This window comes from Nylanderia fulva, unplaced genomic scaffold (genome assembly GCF_048542155.1).
Source record: "Nylanderia fulva isolate GAGA-0341 unplaced genomic scaffold, ASM4854215v1 Scaffold1106, whole genome shotgun sequence".
Taxonomy (NCBI): Eukaryota; Metazoa; Arthropoda; class Insecta; order Hymenoptera; family Formicidae; genus Nylanderia; species Nylanderia fulva.
In genome coordinates this window covers 5,080-28,078 of record NW_028189310.1, presented here as the reverse complement: position 1 = coordinate 28,078, position 22,999 = coordinate 5,080, and the positions used below count along the sequence as shown (strand labels likewise).

Sequence of the window (22,999 nt, the reverse complement as noted above, 5' to 3'; positions counted from 1 at the left end):
AATCAAAAATAACCGCCTGCCGCGATCGGAAAATGCCAAAAAAGCACGCAATTTCCGCGAATCTCGTAATTTTTTTGAAGAATCAACAATTTCAACGAAATTGTAAATTCTTCAAATCACTGCACAAGTATAATTCACAATAATAATTTTCAGTAACTACGATAAAAAATCGTATACTGAAAACCGCAAACGAAAGTGCAATGGAAGTAAGAGTAAAGTCTGTGATAAAATTAATTGGCAATAGAAAATTAATAATTTTCAAATAGAAAAATTTTGAAATTACCGAGGATTTACAAATAATAAAGTAAAAATATTAAATAATTTATGTTTTCGAATTTTGCTCGCGGAGAGGATCTTTAAAACAAGATTTTTAGAAGAGAGGACCTTTAAAATATAAACAGGCAAAAACGTTGGAAAAATTAAAGCGCGCGTTTAAACAGATAAACGCAATGAAATAGATACGCAATTGTTTTTACTTATCGCTGTAAGCTCACAAGCTTCTGACGTGCTATACACTTTTATATAATATATACAGGGTGTCCGGTAACTAACGGACCAATGATTAAGGGCGGATTCTCTGGCCAATTTGGAGACGATTTTTCCTTAGCAAAAATGTAGAGAAGTCAATAATTTTCGAGTTATAAGCGATTGAAAAAAATAGGTTTTTTGAAAACTAAACGTTTTGGAGTTAAAAGTCTAACATAATTACATTCTTCAGTTAATTTCAGGTAGAGTTTACTATAATAAAATTTTAATTTAAGGCTTAGTTATAAAGATATATAATGACAAAGATTGGAAAGTTGTAAAAAATGATGACCTTTTTCGACATTTTCGCTGAAGAAAAATCGTTCCCAAATTGACCAAAGAATCCATTTGTAATCATTGGTCTGTTAGTTACCGGACACCCTGTATATTGGACACGAGTTTCGTTTGTTTCAGATTCTCGAGAGTTGAAGTAGGAACATACGAGTATCATATATCGTTTGTGACTTGCCGAATGAAAGCAAGACAAAGAACGAACGAGATGATGAGCTTAATAGCTCATAATGTTATAAATAAATAAATAAAAAATTATAACTTGACCTACTAGTTATTGAATCTTTTTTTAATAAAATGTTTCATTATTATTATCATCTAAGTCTAAGTCGTTTAATTACTTTTTAGTTTTTTAATAATTAATTTAATTTATTCTAGTCATTTTTATATGAGAAAAATAATATCACGTATACGTTTTATAATGAATTAATATATTTCGGGAACCGAATTATATATTCTTAATAATATTAAAGTGTTTAAAAATTATATTTGACTTTTAATTTTAATTATTTTTTAGCAAAGAGTTTCGAAATCTCTTACACACATAATGGGGATTTTTTTCATCCATATATTCGCAATTTAGTATATATGTTAATTATTAATTTTAATAAAATAAAAATTAAAATTATAGGTCAAATATAATTTTTAAACACAAATATATTAAATTAATTATAAAACGTATACCCATGATAGTCTTTTTCTCGTACAAAAATAATTAGAGTAAATTAAATTAATCATAAAAGATTAAAAATTAATTAAAGAATTTAAACTTATATTTTATATAATAATAATAAAACATTTTATTACGTCAAACCGTCGTGAAATAATTAAATAAAATTTGCTAGTTACGTCGAAGTCAAGTTTTCTAAGCTTATAAAACATTTTATTAAAAAACAGATTCAATAAATATAAGTACATGTTATATATATACTTATATTTATTGAATCTGTTTTTTTTATAAAATGTTTTATTATTATCAAATAAAATATAAATTATTTAATTATTTTTTTATTTTTTTATGAGTAATTTAATTTATTCATCCTATGAGATATAAAATTAGCGTGATTACAAGCCTAGTTGATAGGGCTATTTTACTCGCTGACCCTATTTTTCATGAAGAAAATATTAATTTAATCAAAAGAATCCTTATTAATAATTGTTACCCGTTAACAATTATTAACAAAAACATCAATAAAAGACTTCGAGCGATTAAATTTGGCGGTAATCTTAACTCGCCCAATCGAAATAAATTTGATACGCGAAATTGCATTGTGTTACCTTACATTAAAGATCTTAGCGAGAATATTACGCGTTGCATCAATAAAAGTGGAATTGATGCTTTGTATACTGTCCCAAAAAAATTGGACACGTTGATAAAAAGAGGTAAAGATGGGATCGAAAACTTAAAAAGAACTGATGTTGTTTATAAAATTGATTGTGCGAATTGCGATTCGGCTTATATAGGACAGACAAAGAGACATTTAGAAACGCGCATTAAAGAACATAGAAATAACATAAAAAAAGACAAGACATTGCATTCTGTCGTTAGTTTACATCGGACTTGCAACGATCATGAGTTCCGTTGGGATTCTCCGGTGATTCTGCATGAGGAAAAACAGACAAGAAAAAGAGAAATTGCAGAAATGTTTTACATAAAAAAACAAGGAAAAAGTATTAATTTACAGAAAGATACGGAGAATTTCAGTGGGATTTATGATCGTGTTCTTGACGTTATTTAAGTCGTTTTATATTTATTTTTACTTTTAATTTTATTTTTATTTTTATATCCACCTATTTATTTATTTTTATTTATTTGACTTTATTATGACGATTTAAATTACGAAAGACACATTTAGTTTCGTCTCTATCTTCTTAACGCTTAGTGACTAAGATTCTTGTGAACAGTTAACATCTATTTAATATGTGCTTACTTCTGTCAGTCTTGCATTGTTCATCAAAACAAGCGTTAACATTGTCGGTAGTTTGCATAGAAGTTGATTTACTGTTTTAAATTTGGTATGTAACACATTTTTGTTTTTAAATGTATAATTAATTGTTGCGAATAAGTGTATTAAATTATAATTATTTTGATTGAACTTTTTATAGATGTACTTTGTTATGTTTGCGCGAACGCGAGAAGGAGAGCGCGTATTAGAAGGCCGATAGAAATCATTCACTCTTTAATAATTAACACAGAATTTACTTTCACAATTTAACGATACAGTAATTTTACAAAGTTCCAATAGATAAGCCGAGATCGATTTCCAAGTGAGTGTGCGGTAACAATTGCGGTAATTTATAAGCGGTTTAATAGCGGTTGTACGTACTGAGACTCGAGAGACTAGCCGCCCAATTTTGGTGGGCGCTTCTTTTATCGGTGCGGTACTGAAGCCCCACTAATTTTTACTTCACCAATTAATTTCGGTTATTTAAAAATGTTCAAAGGTGACGCGAGGGCGCCTGTCTTTATTGGAGGCCCCGTAATTTACGCGAAACAAGCACGCACCTGACATGCGCGAAATGCTCGATAGCGAGATCGATTGGCTTTCGGAAGCCACGTGATCGAACGGCGCATGTCTATTACATCGGTAATCAATGCAGTAATCGTTGCTTTCGGTTGAGCAATGTTGTTGTTATTGACAGCTTGTTAGGATAATCCTGATTTATCGCCTACTTGTTTAAATCGGGCGAGCCTTTTTTCCGCGGTTTTTTCGCATATTCATCGGAAGAAAATATCGATTTTTAGACAGAAAATACAAACTTAAATAATTATATTAATTTCCTTCTCAATTTCGAACATCCCGCCCGCCTTGTCACCCGCTGACAATAAGTCGCTATGACTTTTCGATCGCGATTGGTAGTGGGGTAGGCGCGCGCCGGCGCGGCGAGATACACGTGATTATCGCGTGGACTGTCGCTCGATCAGCTGAAACGATGAACACGTGTTGACAGTGTGGTGCGATCAGCTGAGAATAGTGAAACGCGGTTTCGATGTGAAATAATGTGTGTGAATGTGAACAGTGGTTACAGTGCGTATGTGATGTGTAATCAAGTGCGTAGCGAATGAACGTGAGCAAAGGTGTGTGAGTGATGTGACGCGTCGTGCATTTCTGTCTATGCGTTGCGTGTCGTTACGTCCGTTGTGAAGTCGGGAAGTAAGACGATTTTTACGAGCGGACGCACGAGCTCGGAGGTCGCGGTTCGAACGGTGACCACGCGTACGATCCCGTCGTCGCCGGGATGCAGTTTTGTGATCCGGGCGAGAGGCCATCGGTTTGGAGGCGAAATCTCGGAGTGCACAATGCAGAGTGCTCCGATGCGAGGTGTCGTATCGACCTTCAACCATTTAGGTCGTGAGATGAGTTCATGGATGTACTCTCCCGACCATCTCCGCCAAAAGTGATCTCGCATCGCCTGGAGATGATGCCATCGTGATGCTGCGGATCCACTGTTGTCCTCCTGTACTGGCTCCGGGATGGCGAAAAGCGGCGCGCCGATCAGGAAGTGGCTCGGAGTCAGTGCTGTAATATCGTCTGGATCGTCAGAGAGTGCCTGTAATGGACGAGAATTTAAACAGGCCTCAATTTGTGTGAGGAGAGTGGTCAGTTCCTCAAAGGTGAGAGTGGTTTCACCTATCACCCTCCGTAAGTGATACTTAGCGGATTTGACGGCTGCCTCCCACAATCCGCCGAAGTGCGGAGCTGCTGGTGGATTAAAGTGCCACCGCATGCCATGTTCAGCAGCTACGCGTGCGATTCCACGACCCTCTGTGGATGCAGCGACGAAGAGCTCCCGTAAAGTGCGGTCAGCCCCGATGAAGGTCGTTCCACAGTCGCTATATATGTCCGTACAGAGACCTCGACGTGAGACAAAGCGACGTAAAGCGGCGATGAAGGCCTCTGAAGAGTAATCCGAGACAAGTTCGAGGTGGATGGCTCTGGACCAAAAACAGATGAATACTGCGATATAGCCCTTATAGGCGCGGTGTCCTCGTTCCTTGCTCGTCCGGATGAGGATGGGTCCTGCATAGTCCACTCCAGTGCGCAGAAATGGCCGAGTCGGAGTGACCCGATCGCGGGGTAGATTACCCATCGGTGGCTGAAGCGTCGTTGCTCGCCATCTTGTGCAGGTGACGCAACGATGTAGTTGCTGTTTCACAACTGTGCGTCCTCGTGGAATTTAGAAGCGCAGTCGAAGCAGCCCCAGGGTAAGTTGCACTCCGCCATGCAGCGTCCGACGGTGACAGGATTCCACCAGCAGACGAGTTAGCCACGACGAGGTTGGAATGATCATCGGGTGCCTCTCATCTTGTGTCAGCAGGGCGTTCTTAAGCCGACCTCTTACTCTCAGAACACCATGGTTGTCGAGGAACGGAGTCAGCTTGGCTAATGTGCTGCTTGGTGCGACGGAGCGTCCAGCTGCGACTGCGGTGATCTCGTCCGTGAAGTGCAGTGTCTGCACTTCTCGAAGCCAGCGAAAGAGTGCCATGTCAAGTTCCTCCGGACTCAACGTTAATCCAGCGGTGTGAGTCGGCTCAGAAGCGCGCAGCCAGCGACGGCACCATGCGGATATCCGTAGCAGGCGATGCAGAGATGAGAAGCGGAGCAGGATTTCTGGCTCGACGATGACCCGGTTGACAGTCATCAAGCTCGTGGCTTTCCTTTCTGGCACGTCGTCTCCTCGGATCTCCATCTCGGAATTTGGCCAGGCCGATTCGTGCTGTGATAACCAGGTAGGTCCTGTCCACCATAGAGCGTGATTGATTAGTTCGCTTGGATTAATACCCCTTGATGCACAGTCCGCAGGGTTGTCGCGACCAGCTACGTGTCTCCATTGTGCATTAGGCAGCTGCGTCTGGATGTGAGCGACTCGATTGGCGACGAAAGTCTTCCAGCGTGAGGAGTGACCGCGAATCCACTGGAGGGTCACTGTTGAATCCGACCATAAGTACGTGTCTGATGTTGCCAGGTCGAGCGTTTGTTTGATATGTCGCGTCAAATTGGTGAGTAGCGTGGCGGCGCACAACTCCAGCCTCGGCAAGGTCACTTGTTTGACGGGTGCTACCTTGCTTTTGGCTATCAATAACCTTATTGACGTTTCGTTCCTTTCAGTGATGCGGATGTATACTGCGGCGGCATATCCTCGTTCGGATGCGTCGGCGAAGCCATGAAGCTGCAGCGAGGTCTTATCTGCTCCGGTCGCGAGCCAGCGTTTTATTCGCACCTGATCTAGAAGATGGAGTTCTTTTAGAAGACGTTGCCACTCTCGAGCGTCGGATAGCGGCAGCGGGGTGTCCCAGTCCAATCCTTGCAGCCACGTGGATTGAATGAGAATTTTTGCTCGAATCACGACTGGAGCGAGCCACCCCATTGGATCGAAGAGCCGTGCGGTTTCGGACAAAATCGTTCTCTTCGTGTGGTTGATGGCAGCGTGCGGATGAAATACGAAGGAGAACTGGTCGTGTTGCGGGTGCCAGCGGAGTCCTAGCGTGGAATGGCTCTCCTTCCCAGGCTGGTGGCAATTGCTGCAAACGATGATCGCTTGGTACTCCAGTCAGGATCCTCTCGTCGTTGGCTGCCCACTTCTTCAACGGGAATCCGCCCGCCAAGCAGAGGTTGCGAATTTCCATCTGGAGTGCGATCGCATCGTTCAGCGTATTTGAGCCGGTGACCACATCGTCGACGTAACAATCTCGACGCAGAGCCACGGCGCCACGAGGAAACTGCTTTTCTTCGTCTGTTGCGAGCTGACGGAGTGTCCGTATGGCGAGAAACGGAGCACACGCCAGACCGTAGGTGACCGTTCTCAGCTGGTACTCTCGCACTTCATCATCAGTTGAATGACGCCACAGGATCGTTTGGAATTTGCAGTCATCCGGATGCACGAGTATCTGCCGATACATTTTCTCTATATCAGCAACGAAGACATACTGGTGTTGACGCCATCGGAGTAGTACGTCAGGAAGAGCTGGCAGAAGATTTGCTTCAGTCATGAGATGTGCGTTTAAAGAGTCTCTTGTTCGTGTTCGCTGCGACCCATTGAACACGACCCTCAGCTTCGTCGTGGCGCTGGACTCCTTGAGTACTCCATGATGTGGTAAGTACGTTGACTGATTGCTAGTTGTGGAGCATGTCACCAGCGTCATATGTTTCAGGTCTTCGTATTCTGTCATGAAGTTGCAATACAGATTGCCGAATCGAGGGTCCTAGAGGCATCGCCTCTCCATCGTTGTGAGAAGCCGCTCAGCTGGTTTGCGGGTTTCGCGGAGTGCAGTGATTGGTGAGGAGAACGGCAGCTTCACCACGTATCGTCCTGAAGAGGTGCGAGTGTGCGTGTGCACAAAGAATTCCTCGCATTGCTGCTCTTCGGCGGAGAGTGTCGTGACTGCGTTGGGCTCCCGTTCCTGTTCCCAAAACTGCTGCACCAGCTCGAGTAGCTCGTGATCGGCAGTGCACTGGAATGTGCGACGGTGCTCTTCTGCGGATGCGACGTCGGAGCCTCCAGAGAGTATCCATCCTAGTGATGTCTTCTGCGCGATTGGCATCTGAGGTTCACCCTTGCGTAAACCCTCTTCAAGAATTAAGGAGCACACCTCCGCTCCCAGGAGTAGCTCGGCTGGATCGTTCTCGCGAAATTGAGGATCCGCCAGTTGGAGTCCTCGAATATGCGACCAATCTTCTGGTGTGCTGGACGTGGAGCCTTGGAGAAGTGATAGGCGTGGCAGTATAAACGCTATCACGGAGAGCCGGGCGTTCGTGATGTCCGAAGTGAGGTGCAGCGTGACCTTGCCACGCGTTGATCCTGGTCGTGCGCCTCCGATCCCAAAGATGGCCATGTCGGTGCGTGATCGAGGCAGGTTCAGTCGTTGCACCAGTGCTTCAGAAACGATTGACACCTCTGATCCCTGATCGATCAGTGCTCGGACGTCGTGCGGTGCTCCATGGCGATCGGCTACGTTCACCCGAGCAGTGGCGAGGAGTACAGCCTTCTGCTCCTTGGCTTTGTGCAGTGCGGCGAGTGAAGTGGCTTCTGGTGTATGTGCGGTGACCGTGTTGTATGCGTCGTGCAGTGAAGTGTGATGACGTGCCTTGCATGTGTAGCAGTTCTTCTTCGACTGACATTTTGTAAGATAATGATTTCCGAGGCAGTTGAAACACAGTCTGTGCGTCTCAACGAAGGCCTTTCGATCTGCAGCGGATTTCGTCTTAAATTCGCGACACGTCATCAGATGGTGCTTTTCATGGCACAGTGCGCATTGTGGAAGGTCAGTTCCGTGCTTCGCAACATGTGTCTTCGCCGTTCGTGAAGACTCTCCGAAGTTCTTCTTGAGAGTCTTCGGATGCACGGCGTTAAGTGTGAACATCCGTCGCGTCATGAACTCCAAAAGTGTTTCGTGCGGTGGTGACTTGTTGGAGTCGGATATGGAATTTTCCCATTCCATTCGAGTGTGTGCGTCGAATTGTTCGACGATAAGATAGTTTAGGAGGTCCATTCCGTGAGATTCAATAGGACGACCTATACTCTCCTGTGCGTTGACGACTGTGACGGCAGCGTTGTGGATGCGATGCAGTTCGTCAGCGGTTCCGTTCTTCATTCTCGGCACGGCGGTGAATGCGGCGAAGTTGCATCGGATGAGTTCTCTCTCGTTTTCGTAGTGTTTGCACAGTATCGTCCATGCACGTTCGTAGTTGTCTCCTGTCACCGGTAATGAACTTATCAATTTTTCAGCCTGTCCGTTCAAACTCGACCGAAGATGATGCAGGCGTTTGATGTTAGAGATGGTGGCGTTATCACCGACGACAGACAGGAAGAGATCTCGGAAGGTTGGCCACTCGGAGTAAGCTCCCGAAAACTGCGAAATCCTGACTCGAGGTAATGCGGTTCGAGGAGCGGCTTCGTTTAGCTTGACGGTTTCCGAGGCTGACCGAATGCGTTCAGCGTAGCCGTCCAGGATGCTCCTTTGCTGTACGTACGTATTTTCAGTCAAATCATGGAGCCCTGAAGTAACGTAATCACTTTCCCTGAACTTATCTTTCAGGGCAATGCGCAGCTGATCGTGCTGGATGACGAACTTATCCCAGGCTTGATCAAGAAGTCTGATGCGGGTAGTGACGGCACTGGATGTGATGTTAGGAGCGCCCATCTTCTTCAGGTATTCGACCGAGCGTGAGATTCGAACTTGGATCTCACGCTGACTATCTAATAATATAGCGGCATCCATGATGTGACACTTCACTGTATTTCTTTTTCAGGCACTTCACTCTCGTCTTCAAGAATGTTCACACGCGTGCCGGCGCGACGAACTGATAAATCTCCGGCTCGAAGGACCAAAAAATGTTATGTTTGCGCGAACGCGAGAAGGAGAGCGCGTATTAGAAGGCCGATAGAAATTAATCACCTCTTTAATAATTAACACAGAAGTTTACTTTCACAATTTAACGATACAGTAATTTTACAAAGTTCCAATAGATAAGCCGAGATCGATTTCCAAGTGAGTGTGCGGTAATAATTGCGGTGATTTCTAAGCGGTTTAATAGCGGTTGTACGTACTGAGACTCGAGAGACTAGCCGCCGCAATTTTGGTGGGCGCTTCTTTTATCGGTGCGGTACTGAAGCCCCACTAATTTTTACTTCACCAATTAATTTCGGTTATTTAAAAATGTTCGAAGGTGACGCGAGGGCGCCTGTCTTTATTGGCGGCCCCGTAATTTACGCGAAACAAGCACGTACCTGACATGCGCGAAATGCTCGATAGCGAGATCGATTGGCTTTCGGAAGCCACGTGATCGAACGGCGCATGTCTATTACATCGGATAATCAATGCAGGTAATCGTTGCTTTCGGTTGAGCAATGTTGTTGTTATTGACAGCTTGTTAGGAATAATCCTGATTTATCGCCTACTTGTTTATATCGGGCGAGCCTTTTTTCCGCGGTTTTTTCGCATATTCATCGGAAGAAAATATCGATTTTTAGACAGAAAATACAAACTTAAATAATTATATTAATTTCCTTCTCAATTTCGAACATCCCGCCCGCCTTGTCACCCGCTGACAATAAGTCGCTATGACTTTTCGATCGCGATTGATAGTGGGGTAGGCGCGCGCCGGCGCGGCGAGATACACGTGATTATCGCGTGGACTGTCGCTCGATCAGCTGAAACGATGAACACGTGTTGACAGTGTGGTGCGATCAGCTGAGAATAGTGAAACGCGGTTTCGATGTGAAATAATGTGTGTGAATGTGAACAGTGGTTACAGTGCGTATGTGATGTGTAATCAAGTGCGTAGCGAATGAACGTGAGCAAAGGTGTGTGAGTGATGTGACGCGTCGTGCATTTCTGTCTATGCGTTGCGTGTCGTTACGTCCGTTGTGAAGTCGGGAAGTAAGACGATTTTTACGAGCGGACGCACGAGCTCGGAGGTCGCGGTTCGAACGGTGACCACGCGTACGATCCCGTCGTCGCCGGGATGCAGTTTTGTGATCCGGGCGAGAGGCCATCGGTTTGGAGGCGAAATCTCGGAGTGCACAATGCAGAGTGCTCCGATGCGAGGTGTCGTATCGACCTTCAACCATTTAGGTCGTGAGATGAGTTCATGGATGTACTCTCCCGACCATCTCCGCCAAAAGTGATCTCGCATCGCCTGGAGATGATGCCATCGTGATGCTGCGGATCCACTGTTGTCCTCCTGTACTGGCTCCGGGATGGCGAAAAGCGGCGCGCCGATCAGGAAGTGGCTCGGAGTCAGTGCTGTAATATCGTCTGGATCGTCAGAGAGTGCCTGTAATGGACGAGAATTTAAACAGGCCTCAATTTGTGTGAGGAGAGTGGTCAGTTCCTCAAAGGTGAGAGTGGTTTCACCTATCACCCTCCGTAAGTGATACTTAGCGGATTTGACGGCTGCCTCCCACAATCCGCCGAAGTGCGGAGCTGCTGGTGGATTAAAGTGCCACCGCATGCCATGTTCAGCAGCTACGCGTGCGATTCCACGACCCTCTGTGGATGCAGCGACGAAGAGTCTCCGTAAAGTGCGGTCAGCCCCGATGAAGGTCGTTCCACAGTCGCTATATATGTCCGTACAGAGACCTCGACGTGAGACAAAGCGACGTAAAGCGGCGATGAAGGCCTCTGAAGAGTAATCCGAGACAAGTTCGAGGTGGATGGCTCTGGACCAGAAACAGATGAATACTGCGATATAGCCCTTATAGGCGCGGTGTCCTCGTTCCTTGCTCGTCCGGATGAGGATGGGTCCTGCATAGTCCACTCCAGTGCGCAGAAATGGCCGAGTCGGAGTGACCCGATCGCGGGGTAGATTACCCATCGGTGGCTGAAGCGTCGTTGCTCGCCATCTTGTGCAGGTGACGCAACGATGTAGTTGCTGTTTCACAACTGTGCGTCCTCGTGGAATTTAGAAGCGCAGTCGAAGCAGCCCCAGGGTAAGTTGCACTCCGCCATGCAGCGTCCGACGGTGACAGGATTCCACCAGCAGACGAGTTAGCCACGACGAGGTTGGAATGATCATCGGGTGCCTCTCATCTTGTGTCAGCAGGGCGTTCTTAAGCCGACCTCTTACTCTCAGAACACCATGGTTGTCGAGGAACGGAGTCAGCTTGGCTAATGTGCTGCTTGGTGCGACGGAGCGTCCAGCTGCGACTGCGGTGATCTCGTCCGTGAAGTGCAGTGTCTGCACTTCTCGAAGCCAGCGAAAGAGTGCCATGTCAAGTTCCTCCGGACTCAACGTTAAGTCCAGCGGTGTGAGTCGGCTCAGAAGCGCGCAGCCAGCGACGGCACCATGCGGATATCCGTAGCAGGCGATGCAGAGATGAGAAGCGGAGCAGGATTTCTGGCTCGACGATGACCCGGTTGACAGTCATCAAGCTCGTGGCTTTCCTTTCTGGCACGTCGTCTCCTCGGATCTCCATCTCGGAATTTGGCCAGGCCGATTCGTGCTGTGATAACCAGGTAGGTCCTGTCCACCATAGAGCGTGATTGATTAGTTCGCTTGGATTAATACCCCTTGATGCACAGTCCGCAGGGTTGTCGCGACCAGCTACGTGTCTCCATTGTGCATTAGGCAGCTGCGTCTGGATGTGAGCGACTCGATTGGCGACGAAAGTCTTCCAGCGTGAGGAGTGACCGCGAATCCACTGGAGGGTCACTGTTGAATCCGACCATAAGTACGTGTCTGATGTTGCCAGGTCGAGCGTTTGTTTGATATGTCGCGTCAAATTGGTGAGTAGCGTGGCGGCGCACAACTCCAGCCTCGGCAAGGTCACTTGTTTGACGGGTGCTACCTTGCTTTTGGCTATCAATAACCTTATTGACGTTTCGTTCCTTTCAGTGATGCGGATGTATACTGCGGCGGCATATCCTCGTTCGGATGCGTCGGCGAAGCCATGAAGCTGCAGCGAGGTCTTATCTGCTCCGGTCGCGAGCCAGCGTTTTATTCGCACCTGATCTAGAAGATGGAGTTCTTTTAGAAGACGTTGCCACTCTCGAGCGTCGGATAGCGGCAGCGGGGTGTCCCAGTCCAATCCTTGCAGCCACGTGGATTGAATGAGAATTTTTGCTCGAATCACGACTGGAGCGAGCCACCCCATTGGATCGAAGAGCCGTGCGGTTTCGGACAAAATCGTTCTCTTCGTGTGGTTGATGGCAGCGTGCGGATGAAATACGAAGGAGAACTGGTCGTGTTGCGGGTGCCAGCGGAGTCCTAGCGTGGAATGGCTCTCCTTCCCAGGCTGGTGGCAATTGCTGCAAACGATGATCGCTTGGTACTCCAGTCAGGATCCTCTCGTCGTTGGCTGCCCACTTCTTCAACGGGAATCCGCCCGCCAAGCAGAGGTTGCGAATTTCCATCTGGAGTGCGATCGCATCGTTCAGCGTATTTGAGCCGGTGACCACATCGTCGACGTAACAATCTCGACGCAGAGCCACGGCGCCACGAGGAAACTGCTTTTCTTCGTCTGTTGCGAGCTGACGGAGTGTCCGTATGGCGAGAAACGGAGCACACGCCAGACCGTAGGTGACCGTTCTCAGCTGGTACTCTCGCACTTCATCATCAGTTGAATGACGCCACAGGATCGTTTGGAATTTGCAGTCATCCGGATGCACGAGTATCTGCCGATACATTTTCTCTATATCAGCAACGAAGACATACTGGTGTTGACGCCATCGGAGTAGTACGTCAGGAAGAGCTGGCAGAAGATTTGCTTCAGTCATGAGATGTGCGTTTAAAGAGTCTCTTGTTCGTGTTCGCTGCGACCCATTGAACACGACCCTCAGCTTCGTCGTGGCGCTGGACTCCTTGAGTACTCCATGATGTGGTAAGTACGTTGACTGATTGCTAGTTGTGGAGCATGTCACCAGCGTCATATGTTTCAGGTCTTCGTATTCTGTCATGAAGTTGCAATACAGATTGCCGAATCGAGGGTCCTAGAGGCATCGCCTCTCCATCGTTGTGAGAAGCCGCTCAGCTGGTTTGCGGGTTTCGCGGAGTGCAGTGATTGGTGAGGAGAACGGCAGCTTCACCACGTATCGTCCTGAAGAGGTGCGAGTGTGCGTGTGCACAAAGAATTCCTCGCATTGCTGCTCTTCGGCGGAGAGTGTCGTGACTGCGTTGGGCTCCCGTTCCTGTTCCCAAAACTGCTGCACCAGCTCGAGTAGCTCGTGATCGGCAGTGCACTGGAATGTGCGACGGTGCTCTTCTGCGGATGCGACGTCGGAGCCTCCAGAGAGTATCCATCCTAGTGATGTCTTCTGCGCGATTGGCATCTGAGGTTCACCCTTGCGTAAACCCTCTTCAAGAATTAAGGAGCACACCTCCGCTCCCAGGAGTAGCTCGGCTGGATCGTTCTCGCGAAATTGAGGATCCGCCAGTTGGAGTCCTCGAATATGCGACCAATCTTCTGGTGTGCTGGACGTGGAGCCTTGGAGAAGTGATAGGCGTGGCAGTATAAACGCTAATCACGGAGAGCCGGGCGTTCGTGATGTCCGAAGTGAGGTGCAGCGTGACCTTGCCACGCGTTGATCCTGGTCGTGCGCCTCCGATCCCAAAGATGGCCATGTCGGTGCGTGATCGAGGCAGGTTCAGTCGTTGCACCAGTGCTTCAGAAACGATTGACACCTCTGATCCCTGATCGATCAGTGCTCGGACGTCGTGCGGTGCTCCATGGCGATCGGCTACGTTCACCCGAGCAGTGGCGAGGAGTACAGCCTTCTGCTCCTTGGCTTTGTGCAGTGCGGCGAGTGAAGTGGCTTCTGGTGTATGTGCGGTGACCGTGTTGTATGCGTCGTGCAGTGAAGTGTGATGACGTGCCTTGCATGTGTAGCAGTTCTTCTTCGACTGACATTTTGTAAGATAATGATTTCCGAGGCAGTTGAAACACAGTCTGTGCGTCTCAACGAAGGCCTTTCGATCTGCAGCGGATTTCGTCTTAAATTCGCGACACGTCATCAGATGGTGCTTTCATGGCACAGTGCGCATTGTGGAAGGTCAGTTCCGTGCTTCGCAACATGTGTCTTCGCCGTTCGTGAAGACTCTCCGAAGTTCTTCTTGAGAGTCTTCGGATGCACGGCGTTAAGTGTGAACATCCGTCGCGTCATGAACTCCAAAAGTGTTTCGTGCGGTGGTGACTTGTTGGAGTCGGATATGGAATTTTCCCATTCCATTCGAGTGTGTGCGTCGAATTGTTCGACGATAAGATAGTTTAGGAGGTCCATTCCGTGAGATTCAATAGGACGACCTATACTCTCCTGTGCGTTGACGACTGTGACGGCAGCGTTGTGGATGCGATGCAGTTCGTCAGCGGTTCCGTTCTTCATTCTCGGCACGGCGGTGAATGCGGCGAAGTTGCATCGGATGAGTTCTCTCTCGTTTTCGTAGTGTTTGCACAGTATCGTCCATGCACGTTCGTAGTTGTCTCCTGTCACCGGTAATGAACTTATCAATTTTTCAGCCTGTCCGTTCAAACTCGACCGAAGATGATGCAGGCGTTTGATGTTAGAGATGGTGGCGTTATCACCGACGACAGACAGGAAGAGATCTCGGAAGGTTGGCCACTCGGAGTAAGCTCCCGAAAACTGCGAAATCCTGACTCGAGGTAATGCGGTTCGAGGAGCGGCTTCGTTTAGCTTGACGGTTTCCGAGGCTGACCGAATGCGTTCAGCGTAGCCGTCCAGGATGCTCCTTTGCTGTACGTACGTATTTTCAGTCAAATCATGGAGCCCTGAAGTAACGTAATCACTTTCCCTGAACTTATCTTTCAGGGCAAATGCGCAGCTGATCGTGCTGGATGACGAACTTATCCCAGGCTTGATCAAGAAGTCTGATGCGGGTAGTGACGGCACTGGATGTGATGTTAGGAGCGCCCATCTTCTTCAGGTATTTGACCGAGCGTGAGATTCGAACTTGGATCTCACGCTGACTATCTAATAATATAGCGGCATCCATGATGTGACACTCACTGTATTTCTTTTTCAGGCACTTCACTCTCGTCTTCAAGAATGTTCACACGCGTGCCGGCGCGACGAACTGATAAATCCGGCTTGAAGGACCAAAAATATGTTTGAGCGAACGCGATGAAGGAGAGCGCGTATTAGAAGGCCGAAAGAAATTAATCACCCTTTAATAATTAACACAGAGTTTACTTTCACAATTTAAACGATACAGTAATTTTACAAAAGTTCCAATAGATAAGCCGAGATCGATTTCCAAGTGAGTGTGCGGTAATAATTGCGGTGATTTCTAAGCGGTTTAATAGCGGTTGTACGTACTGAGACTCGAGAGACTAGCCGCGCAATTTTGGTGGGCGCTTCTTTTATCGGTGCGGTACTGAAGCCCCACTAATTTTTACTGCACCAATTAATTTCGGTTATTTAAAAATGTTCGAAGGTGACGCGAGGGCGCCTGTCTTTATTGGCGGCCCCGTAATTTACGCGAAACAAGCACGTACCTGACATGCGCGAAATGCTCGATAGCGAGATCGATTGGCTTTCGGAAGCCACGTGATCGAACGGCGCATGTCTATTACATCTGATAATCAATGCAGGTAATCGTTGCTTTCGGTTGAGCAATGTTGTTGTTATTGACAGCTTGTTAGGATAATCCTGATTTATCGCCTACTTGTTTATATCGGGCGAGCCTTTTTTCCGCGGTTTTTTCGCATATTCATCGGAAGAAAATATCGATTTTTAGACAGAAAATACAGACTTAAATAATTATATTAATTTCCTTCTCAATTTCGAACATACTTGAAAAGGGCTGCATTGACAGCCGAAACGTTGTTGTATTTCAAATAACTATTTATAATAAATTATTGCCAGTCTGGTCGACTTTAAACATTGAGGAGTGGTTTTTTATTAATTATTACTGGCAACCTTAAGGATTATTATTTAATTTATTCTAGTTATTTTTGTGCGAGAAAAATACTATCACGGGTATACGTTTTATAACAAATTAAATATATTTATGTTCAAAAATTATATTTGACCTTTAATTTTAATTTTGTATTTTATTAAAATTAATAATTAACATATATACTTAATTGCGAATTATATGGATGAACAAAATCCCTATTATGTGTGTAAGAGATTTCGGAACTCTTTGCTAAAATAATAAAAAATTAAAAGTCAAATATAATTTTTGAACACTTTTATATTATTAAAAATATATAATTTGACTCTCGAAATATATTAATTCATTATAAAACGTATACGTATTAGTATTTTTCACATATTAAAATGATTAGAATAAATTAAATTAATTATTAAAAAACTAAAAATTAATTAAACGACTTAGACTTAGATGATAATAATAATGAAACATTTATTAAAAAATAATTATAATAGGTCAGGTTAATATTTTATTTATTTATTTATTTATAACATCATAAAATTCTGTCCTTTCCGAAATACGCGAACGCTACGAAAAGATAAATCTCGTACATGCCGCCGGACGAGTTCATGAGCATGAGACGCTCTTATCTTGGGAACGTATTAATAGTTACTGCATTGACCACTACTACAATATGGCGCTGAAATCAGTGAGAAATGCTGGTCTCTCCTTCATCCAGACCTTTGGCGATCTGTCTATTAATCTGTGCTCTCGATCATCTTGTTGCTTTTCGACGTTTCTAAACATTTAAGAGGTGCGCGACTTGCTATTTCGACGCCGCTATCACGCGTCCGCGTCGTGCATCTCTCTGTGACTCTCTCGATCATCTTGTTGATTTTCGACGTTTCTAAACATTTAAAAGGTGCGCGACTTGCTATTTCGACGCCGCTATTACGCGTCCGCGTCGTGCATCTCTCTGTGACTCTCTCGATTATCTTGTTGATTTTTGACGTTTTAAAACATTTTAAAAGGTGCGCGACTTGCTATCTCGACGCCGCTATCACGCGTCCGCGTCGTGCATCTCTCTTTGACTCTCTCGATCATTTCGGTGATTTTCGACGTTTCTAAAGATTTAAAAAACCACGCGATTTGCAATTTCGACGCCGCTATCACGCGCCACGCAATCGCTTCGTGTGAGAAAGACAGCCGATAACGGCTTAACGTGACGGTGCGCTAACTCGCGCTCGGACTCTCTCACTCTCTCTCGCGCGTCAATCAGCGGGCGCTTCAAGTCTGCGCGCGCGCTTGAATATTTCGCTTTAGTAGCGAATAATCGATAAACGATTCAACAATCCGACATCGATAATCATGTCGAATGCCGTGAGTGACCTGCTCATCGAGCAGGGAGCTTGTATTGACGAGATCAAACGAGATCTCGTCAACTTCAAGAAGCTGGCCAAATCAAACGTGACACTCGCCAAGACGCGAAGTAGGCTTGCCAAGTTGGAGGAGCACTGGGCCGCCTGCCGCGGCCTTCATGTCAAACTGCTTCAAAAGACGACCACGGAGCAGCAAACGACCTTGCCGTACTTCACTCTGGAAGAGTTCCTGAGAGCTGAGGATGTCTACATCGACACGGCCAATCTGCTGCAAGATACGATAAGTCGATTATCTCCTAATACAATTCCGTTTACCGATCGTAGTTCCAATTCCTCCGTTCGCGAAACAAATAATCATTGCTTCCAATTGCCACGCATCGCGCTGCCAAAGTTTTCTGGGAAATTAACCGATTGGGAAAACTTCCGAAACATTTTTGAATCTCTCGTAGTAACTAACGACGCTCTTTCAAATTCTCAAAAATTTCATTACTTAAAAACGAGCGTAACGGGAGACGCTTCCTTGCTGATCAATAATTTAAAAATTTCCGATGCGAATTACGAATCTGCCTGGCAATTGTTAACCAATGAATACGACGATAAGCAAGCGTTAATCTATGCTCATTTACACGCGTTTATTAGCCTTCCGGTAATGAAAAGCGAGATTGTAAGCGATTTGCGAAAATTGCGCGACACAGTGTCTGCATCGTTAGCCGTATTAAAAAATCTCGATCGTCCCGTAGAACAATGGGACGACATTCTTGTTTATACAATAACGCAAAAGTTTAGCGCGAGAACACGTACCGAATGGAATTTAACGCGAATCAAACGAAATGAGCCTTCTTCTTATCAGGAGCTTAATGAGTTTTTAACTCTCCGTATACGCGGATTGTCGGACTTTGCCGATTTAAGCAAGGACTCCGGTTCTTCGAAAAATGATAAACCGCGTTTAACGGTAAACAACGTGACTGCCTTTAAATGTATTTGTTGCTCCGGTGAGCATCACGTTTCGAAATGCGAAGACTACGCGAAGAAATCAGCTTCACAGCGCTTTGCTCTCGCGCGCCAGCATAAACTTTGCTTTAACTGCTTAAAGTCCGGACATTTCCCGTCGAAATGCCCGAGCAAATATCGGTGCAGACAATGTCGTCGCTTGCATCACACATTGCTGCATTCAGCGGCAAATCAAAATGCCTTCGATAACTTGGCCAGTTCCGAGGCTACTACCTCCGAATCTGCGTCACAAGCCGCATCTAAGGCGACTACAAATCAGACGGTCAATACGATCGCGGCCGTCCAGATAGTACCGCCCTCGCTTCAGGAACATCCAAATGTCCTCTTGGCAATGGCATGGGTCGACCTCCACACTGGGGAGGGTCGCTGCTTAAAGGTTCGCGCGTTGTTGGATCAAGGATCCACCTTTAGCTTTATATCAGAATCGCTCTCACAGGCGTTGCGCACTAAACGGCAACGAGCCGATTTACAAATTAAATGCTTCGGCGAAAAATACACGGGTACTGCGAAATCGCGCGTAACACTACAGTTAACCCCGTGTGCTCAAGCCGACCCGAGCTTTCCTCTGACGGCTTACATTTTTCAACGCATTACTTCATACGCTGCCTCGCGGATTCAGCCCCTCGATGCGTGGCCTCATTTACAGGGTCTATCTTTTGCTGATCCTGATCCTTCAAGTCAACATCAAATTTATTTGTTGATCGGTGCTGACCTTTACGGCTCGCTTCTGAAGCGCGATGTCTGTCAAGGTCCTATTGGAACTCCGACAGCGCAATTGACCGCTCTCGGTTGGATCCTTTCCGGCCCCACAAATAGTAGGCCGACTACTACTGCTCAAGCATCTGTATTAAACTGCGTGTTGGAACAAAGCACGCACTCTCTTCTCCAGAAGTTCTGGGAAGATGAGGAGATCTCGCGGCCTGTCCCTCTCACGGAGAAGGAGGAGAGGTGCGAGGCTCATTTCATCGCCAACCACTATCGTACCCCTCAGAGACGCTATGCGGTTCGATTGCCCTTCAGGCATGATTTCCCGATAAAAATCGGTGATTCTTTGCACATTGCAACCTCGCTTTATAATAAAATGGAAGGAAAGCTACGGCTTCGTCCTGAACTTCACGCGCAGTACGAGTTCTTACGAGAGTATAATTCGCTCGGTCATATAAGGAAGGTGGAATTATCTGACCGCTCCGAGTTCGAGCCGGTATATATTCCTCATCATCCCGTTTTGCGCGACTCGAGTTGCACTACGAAATTGCGCGTTGTCTTCAACGTTTCGTGCAAAACGAGCAATAAGACTTCGCTTAACGATTACTTACTGATCGGTCAGAGACTGCAGCAAGACCTCTCCGCTATATTATTGCGCTGGCGTCAATGGCAATTTGTTTACACGGCGGACATTGCTCAAATATTCCGCTAAATTCTCGTGCATCCGTCTGACGCGGATTTTCAAAGAATCTTATGGCGATCGTCGGCCGATGGGCCGATTGAACACTATCGCCTTCTCACTGTAACGTACGGGCTCGCCCCCGCTCCGTACCTCGCAATAAGGGTACTGAAACAGCTTTCTCTAGATAAAGGTGACAACTATCCCGCGGCTGTTTCAATTCTCAGCGAGTCCCTCTACGTGGACGATGCGCTCTTTGGCGCGGACGATACGACTTCATTGATAGAAGCTCGTGTCCAACTAGTTGAAATCCTGCAAAAGGGAGGTTTTCAACTACAAAAGTGGGTTTCTAATGCCTCCTCTCTTCTTCAAGGACTTTCGGCTCATCAGCCGGAAGTCACCGATCACTTACTCGTAAAAGAAGATTCTCGGGCTTTCATGGCTTGCTAAAGAGGACGCGTTCAAATTCGTGATAACTCCGTTGAGATCGGTTACGCACACGAAACGTTCCGTTCTCTCGTTCACGGCAAAATTATACGACCCAATAGGATGGGCTGCTCCGGTTGTTGTAACCGCGAAAATCTTGCTACAAGAGTTATGGCTTCTCAAATGTGATTGGGACTCCCCTCTTCCAGAGGAGTTGCGCGATCGTTGGGAGAGCTACACCAACGATTTAGAATCATTAAACCGCGTCCGAATACCGCGTTAGACCGGTCGACATTCCAATAACCTCGCGTTCAAAATCCACGGGTTTGCCGACGCTTCAAACCGCGCTTACGCGGCGGTCGTTTATATTCGAGTGCTTCCTTTGCCAACGAAGTTTCAAATCACTCTGCTCGCTGCTAAAACAAAGGTCGCGCCGATCAAAACCGTAAGCATCCCGCGCTTGGAACTGAACGCTATCGTCCTCCTCAGCCGGCTAATCAAGTGGACCTTGACATCGTTGAAATTACCTCCGATTCCAATATACGGATGGACGGATTCGACCATCGCTCTCGCGTGGCTCCGTCAACATCCATCAAAATGGAGCACCTACGTGGCTAACCGCGTATCCGAAGTGCATACCTGTCTGGATTCTGTTTGTTGGAATCACGTTCCGTCTCGAGATAATCCGGCGGACTGTGCCTCGCGCGGCTTGACCGCCTCCGAGCTCGTGACTCACCCGCTATGGTGGAACGGTCCACGATGGCTTCAGAAGCCATCGACTGCGTGGCCGATTCTGAATGTCTCAGCTCCGCTCGACACTGCCACCGATCAGCAAGTGTCGGTGGAAAGAAGACGGCCTGTGACGTTCCATGTTCAAGAGGCCGAGGAATGGGAACTCCCATATAGGTTCTCCACTTGGACCAAGCTTGTCCGCGTGACTGCCTATATGAATCGCTTTATTCTTCGTGTAAAAGAAAAGAGCGCGTCTCGCTCCCAACTCTTCCCCCTTCTGAACGCCGATGAGTTTAGGAGGGCGGAAATCTTCTGGTTGCGCTATCTGCAACAGAGATTCTTCGAGCGGGAAACGCGCTCACTAAAGAATAACGGCACCATGCCGCATTCGAGCTCGTTGAGCAAATTGAGTCCTTTTCTAGGAGAGGACTCTTTACTCCGTCTTGGCGGGCGGTTGACGAATTCCGCGCTCAGCTATGACGAGCAACATCCTATAATAATTCCGAAACATCACTTATCCGATCTCTTAATTGATCGCGCTCATAAATCCACGCTCCACGGGGGGACACAGCTAGTACTCCGTGTGCTGCGTCAGCGATACTGGATCATTGGAGGCCGCAGCTCAGTAAAGGCGCACATTCGAAAATGTGTAGTCTGCACTTGTCACGCGGCTAAATTGTCTTCTCAGTTCATGGGCGACCTTCCAGCCGCTCGTGTCACCCCTTCGGCGCCTTTTACTCATTGTGGGGTTGATTACGCCGGCCCACTCCACGTAATTCATTCGTCGGCAGAGGGCAAAAGGCCAGAAAGGTATATATCGCTCTGTTTGTTTGTCTTGCTACAAGGGCAATTCACCTCGAATTAGTGGAAGATTACTCCACGCCCGGCTTTCTTGCAGCCTATCAGAAGTTCGCTAGCCGAAGAGGTCTGCCGCGTCACATGTATAGCGACAACGGCACAAATTTTCATGGAGCCAACCACGAACTTCATCGACACTTTCAATCCTTATGGAAGGATGCTGAATTGCGAAACGCACTCGCAGGCGACGGAGTGAACTGGCATTTCATTCCCTCCGCCGCTCCACATTTCGGCGGCCTTTGGGAGGCCAGAGTCAAGAGCCTTAAAACGCATCTGAGGCGCGCTGTTGGTTCCCACACACTTTCGAGGGCTGAACTCGCGACGCTTCTATGTAAAATAGAAGCGTGCCTTAACTCGCGACCAATCGCTCCGCTTAGGGACGACCCGGGTGACTTGTCGGCGCTTACCCCGGGTCACTTTCTGATTGGACGGCCCCTCGTAGCCGTTCCGGAGGAATCGGTACTCGCGATCGACCCGCGTAGGCTCTCGCGATGGCAACTAGTCCGTGCCATGCAGGAAACCGTGTGGCGTGCCTGGTCACAGGATTATTTACATTCGCTTCAACAGCGAAACAGGTGGTGCAAGCAGTCTCCTAACTTCGCAATAAGCGAATTAGTATTAGTTAAAAGTCCCGTGTTCCCTCCGAGCAAATGGGAGCTTGCCCGAGTACAGCAAATCCATCCCGGATCTGATGGACTCGTTCGAGTTGTGACCATACGCACCGCACGGTCCACATTGAAACGACCTATTGCGCAATTATGCCGACTGCCAATACGTGATAACTCTAACGCGTCCGCAACGGATGAAGCCGCTAACTTGTAAGAGTTATGTAATCTTCGAGACGACTTTCTCAGTGCGAGTCGTCTTCACCTGTATGTTTTTTGTAATCATCTTCCTCGACGATTCGCTCCCGCTTTGTTTAAGTTTATTTCGCATTCGTTCGCATACGAGGCGGGGCGGTATGTTGAAGATTCGTTCTTCGGATCGAATCCTCGAGGACGATCGAATTTTCTAGAATGTTTTTTTGTTAAATTCCTTAGTGTTTACGCCAAGGAAACACG

At 46.9% G+C, this 22,999-nt stretch overlaps 6 protein-coding genes across 6 annotated transcripts; 1 reads left to right on the top strand and 5 right to left on the bottom strand.

Annotated features, from left to right (window-relative positions):
- Nucleotides 1–3,930: 3,930 nt before the first annotated feature.
- Nucleotides 3,931–4,908, bottom strand: LOC146724915 (uncharacterized). Its single transcript, XM_085488191.1, has one exon. The coding sequence runs from the start codon at nucleotides 4,906–4,908 to the stop codon at nucleotides 3,931–3,933; it is 978 nt and encodes a 325-aa protein (XP_085344317.1).
- Nucleotides 4,909–4,995: 87 nt separating this feature from the next.
- On the bottom strand, nucleotides 4,996–6,988 carry LOC114940550 (uncharacterized). The gene is made up of 2 exons (XM_029315277.1): nucleotides 6,262–6,988; nucleotides 4,996–6,122 (listed from the first exon to the last, which is right to left on the bottom strand). The coding sequence occupies exons 1-2, from the start codon at nucleotides 6,986–6,988 to the stop codon at nucleotides 4,996–4,998; spliced, it is 1,854 nt and encodes a 617-aa protein (XP_029171110.1).
- Nucleotides 6,989–7,021: 33 nt separating this feature from the next.
- Nucleotides 7,022–9,037, bottom strand: LOC114940553 (uncharacterized). Its single transcript, XM_085488173.1, has one exon. The coding sequence runs from the start codon at nucleotides 9,035–9,037 to the stop codon at nucleotides 7,022–7,024; it is 2,016 nt and encodes a 671-aa protein (XP_085344299.1).
- Nucleotides 9,038–10,157: 1,120 nt separating this feature from the next.
- Nucleotides 10,158–11,135, bottom strand: LOC146724914 (uncharacterized). The gene has a single exon (XM_085488170.1). It carries the CDS (start codon nucleotides 11,133–11,135, stop codon nucleotides 10,158–10,160), a length of 978 nt encoding a protein of 325 aa, XP_085344296.1.
- Nucleotides 11,136–11,532: 397 nt separating this feature from the next.
- On the bottom strand, nucleotides 11,533–13,216 carry LOC114940548 (uncharacterized). Its single transcript, XM_029315275.2, has 2 exons — nucleotides 12,490–13,216; nucleotides 11,533–12,350 (listed from the first exon to the last, which is right to left on the bottom strand). The coding sequence occupies exons 1-2, from the start codon at nucleotides 13,214–13,216 to the stop codon at nucleotides 11,533–11,535; spliced, it is 1,545 nt and encodes a 514-aa protein (XP_029171108.2).
- A 4,300-nt stretch (nucleotides 13,217–17,516) lies between these two features.
- Nucleotides 17,517–22,760, top strand: LOC146724913 (uncharacterized). The gene is made up of 4 exons (XM_085488165.1): nucleotides 17,517–19,912; nucleotides 20,150–20,336; nucleotides 20,632–21,823; nucleotides 21,946–22,760. Exons 1-4 carry the CDS (start codon nucleotides 17,517–17,519, stop codon nucleotides 22,758–22,760), a joined length of 4,590 nt encoding a protein of 1,529 aa, XP_085344291.1.
- Nucleotides 22,761–22,999: the final 239 nt, after the last annotated feature.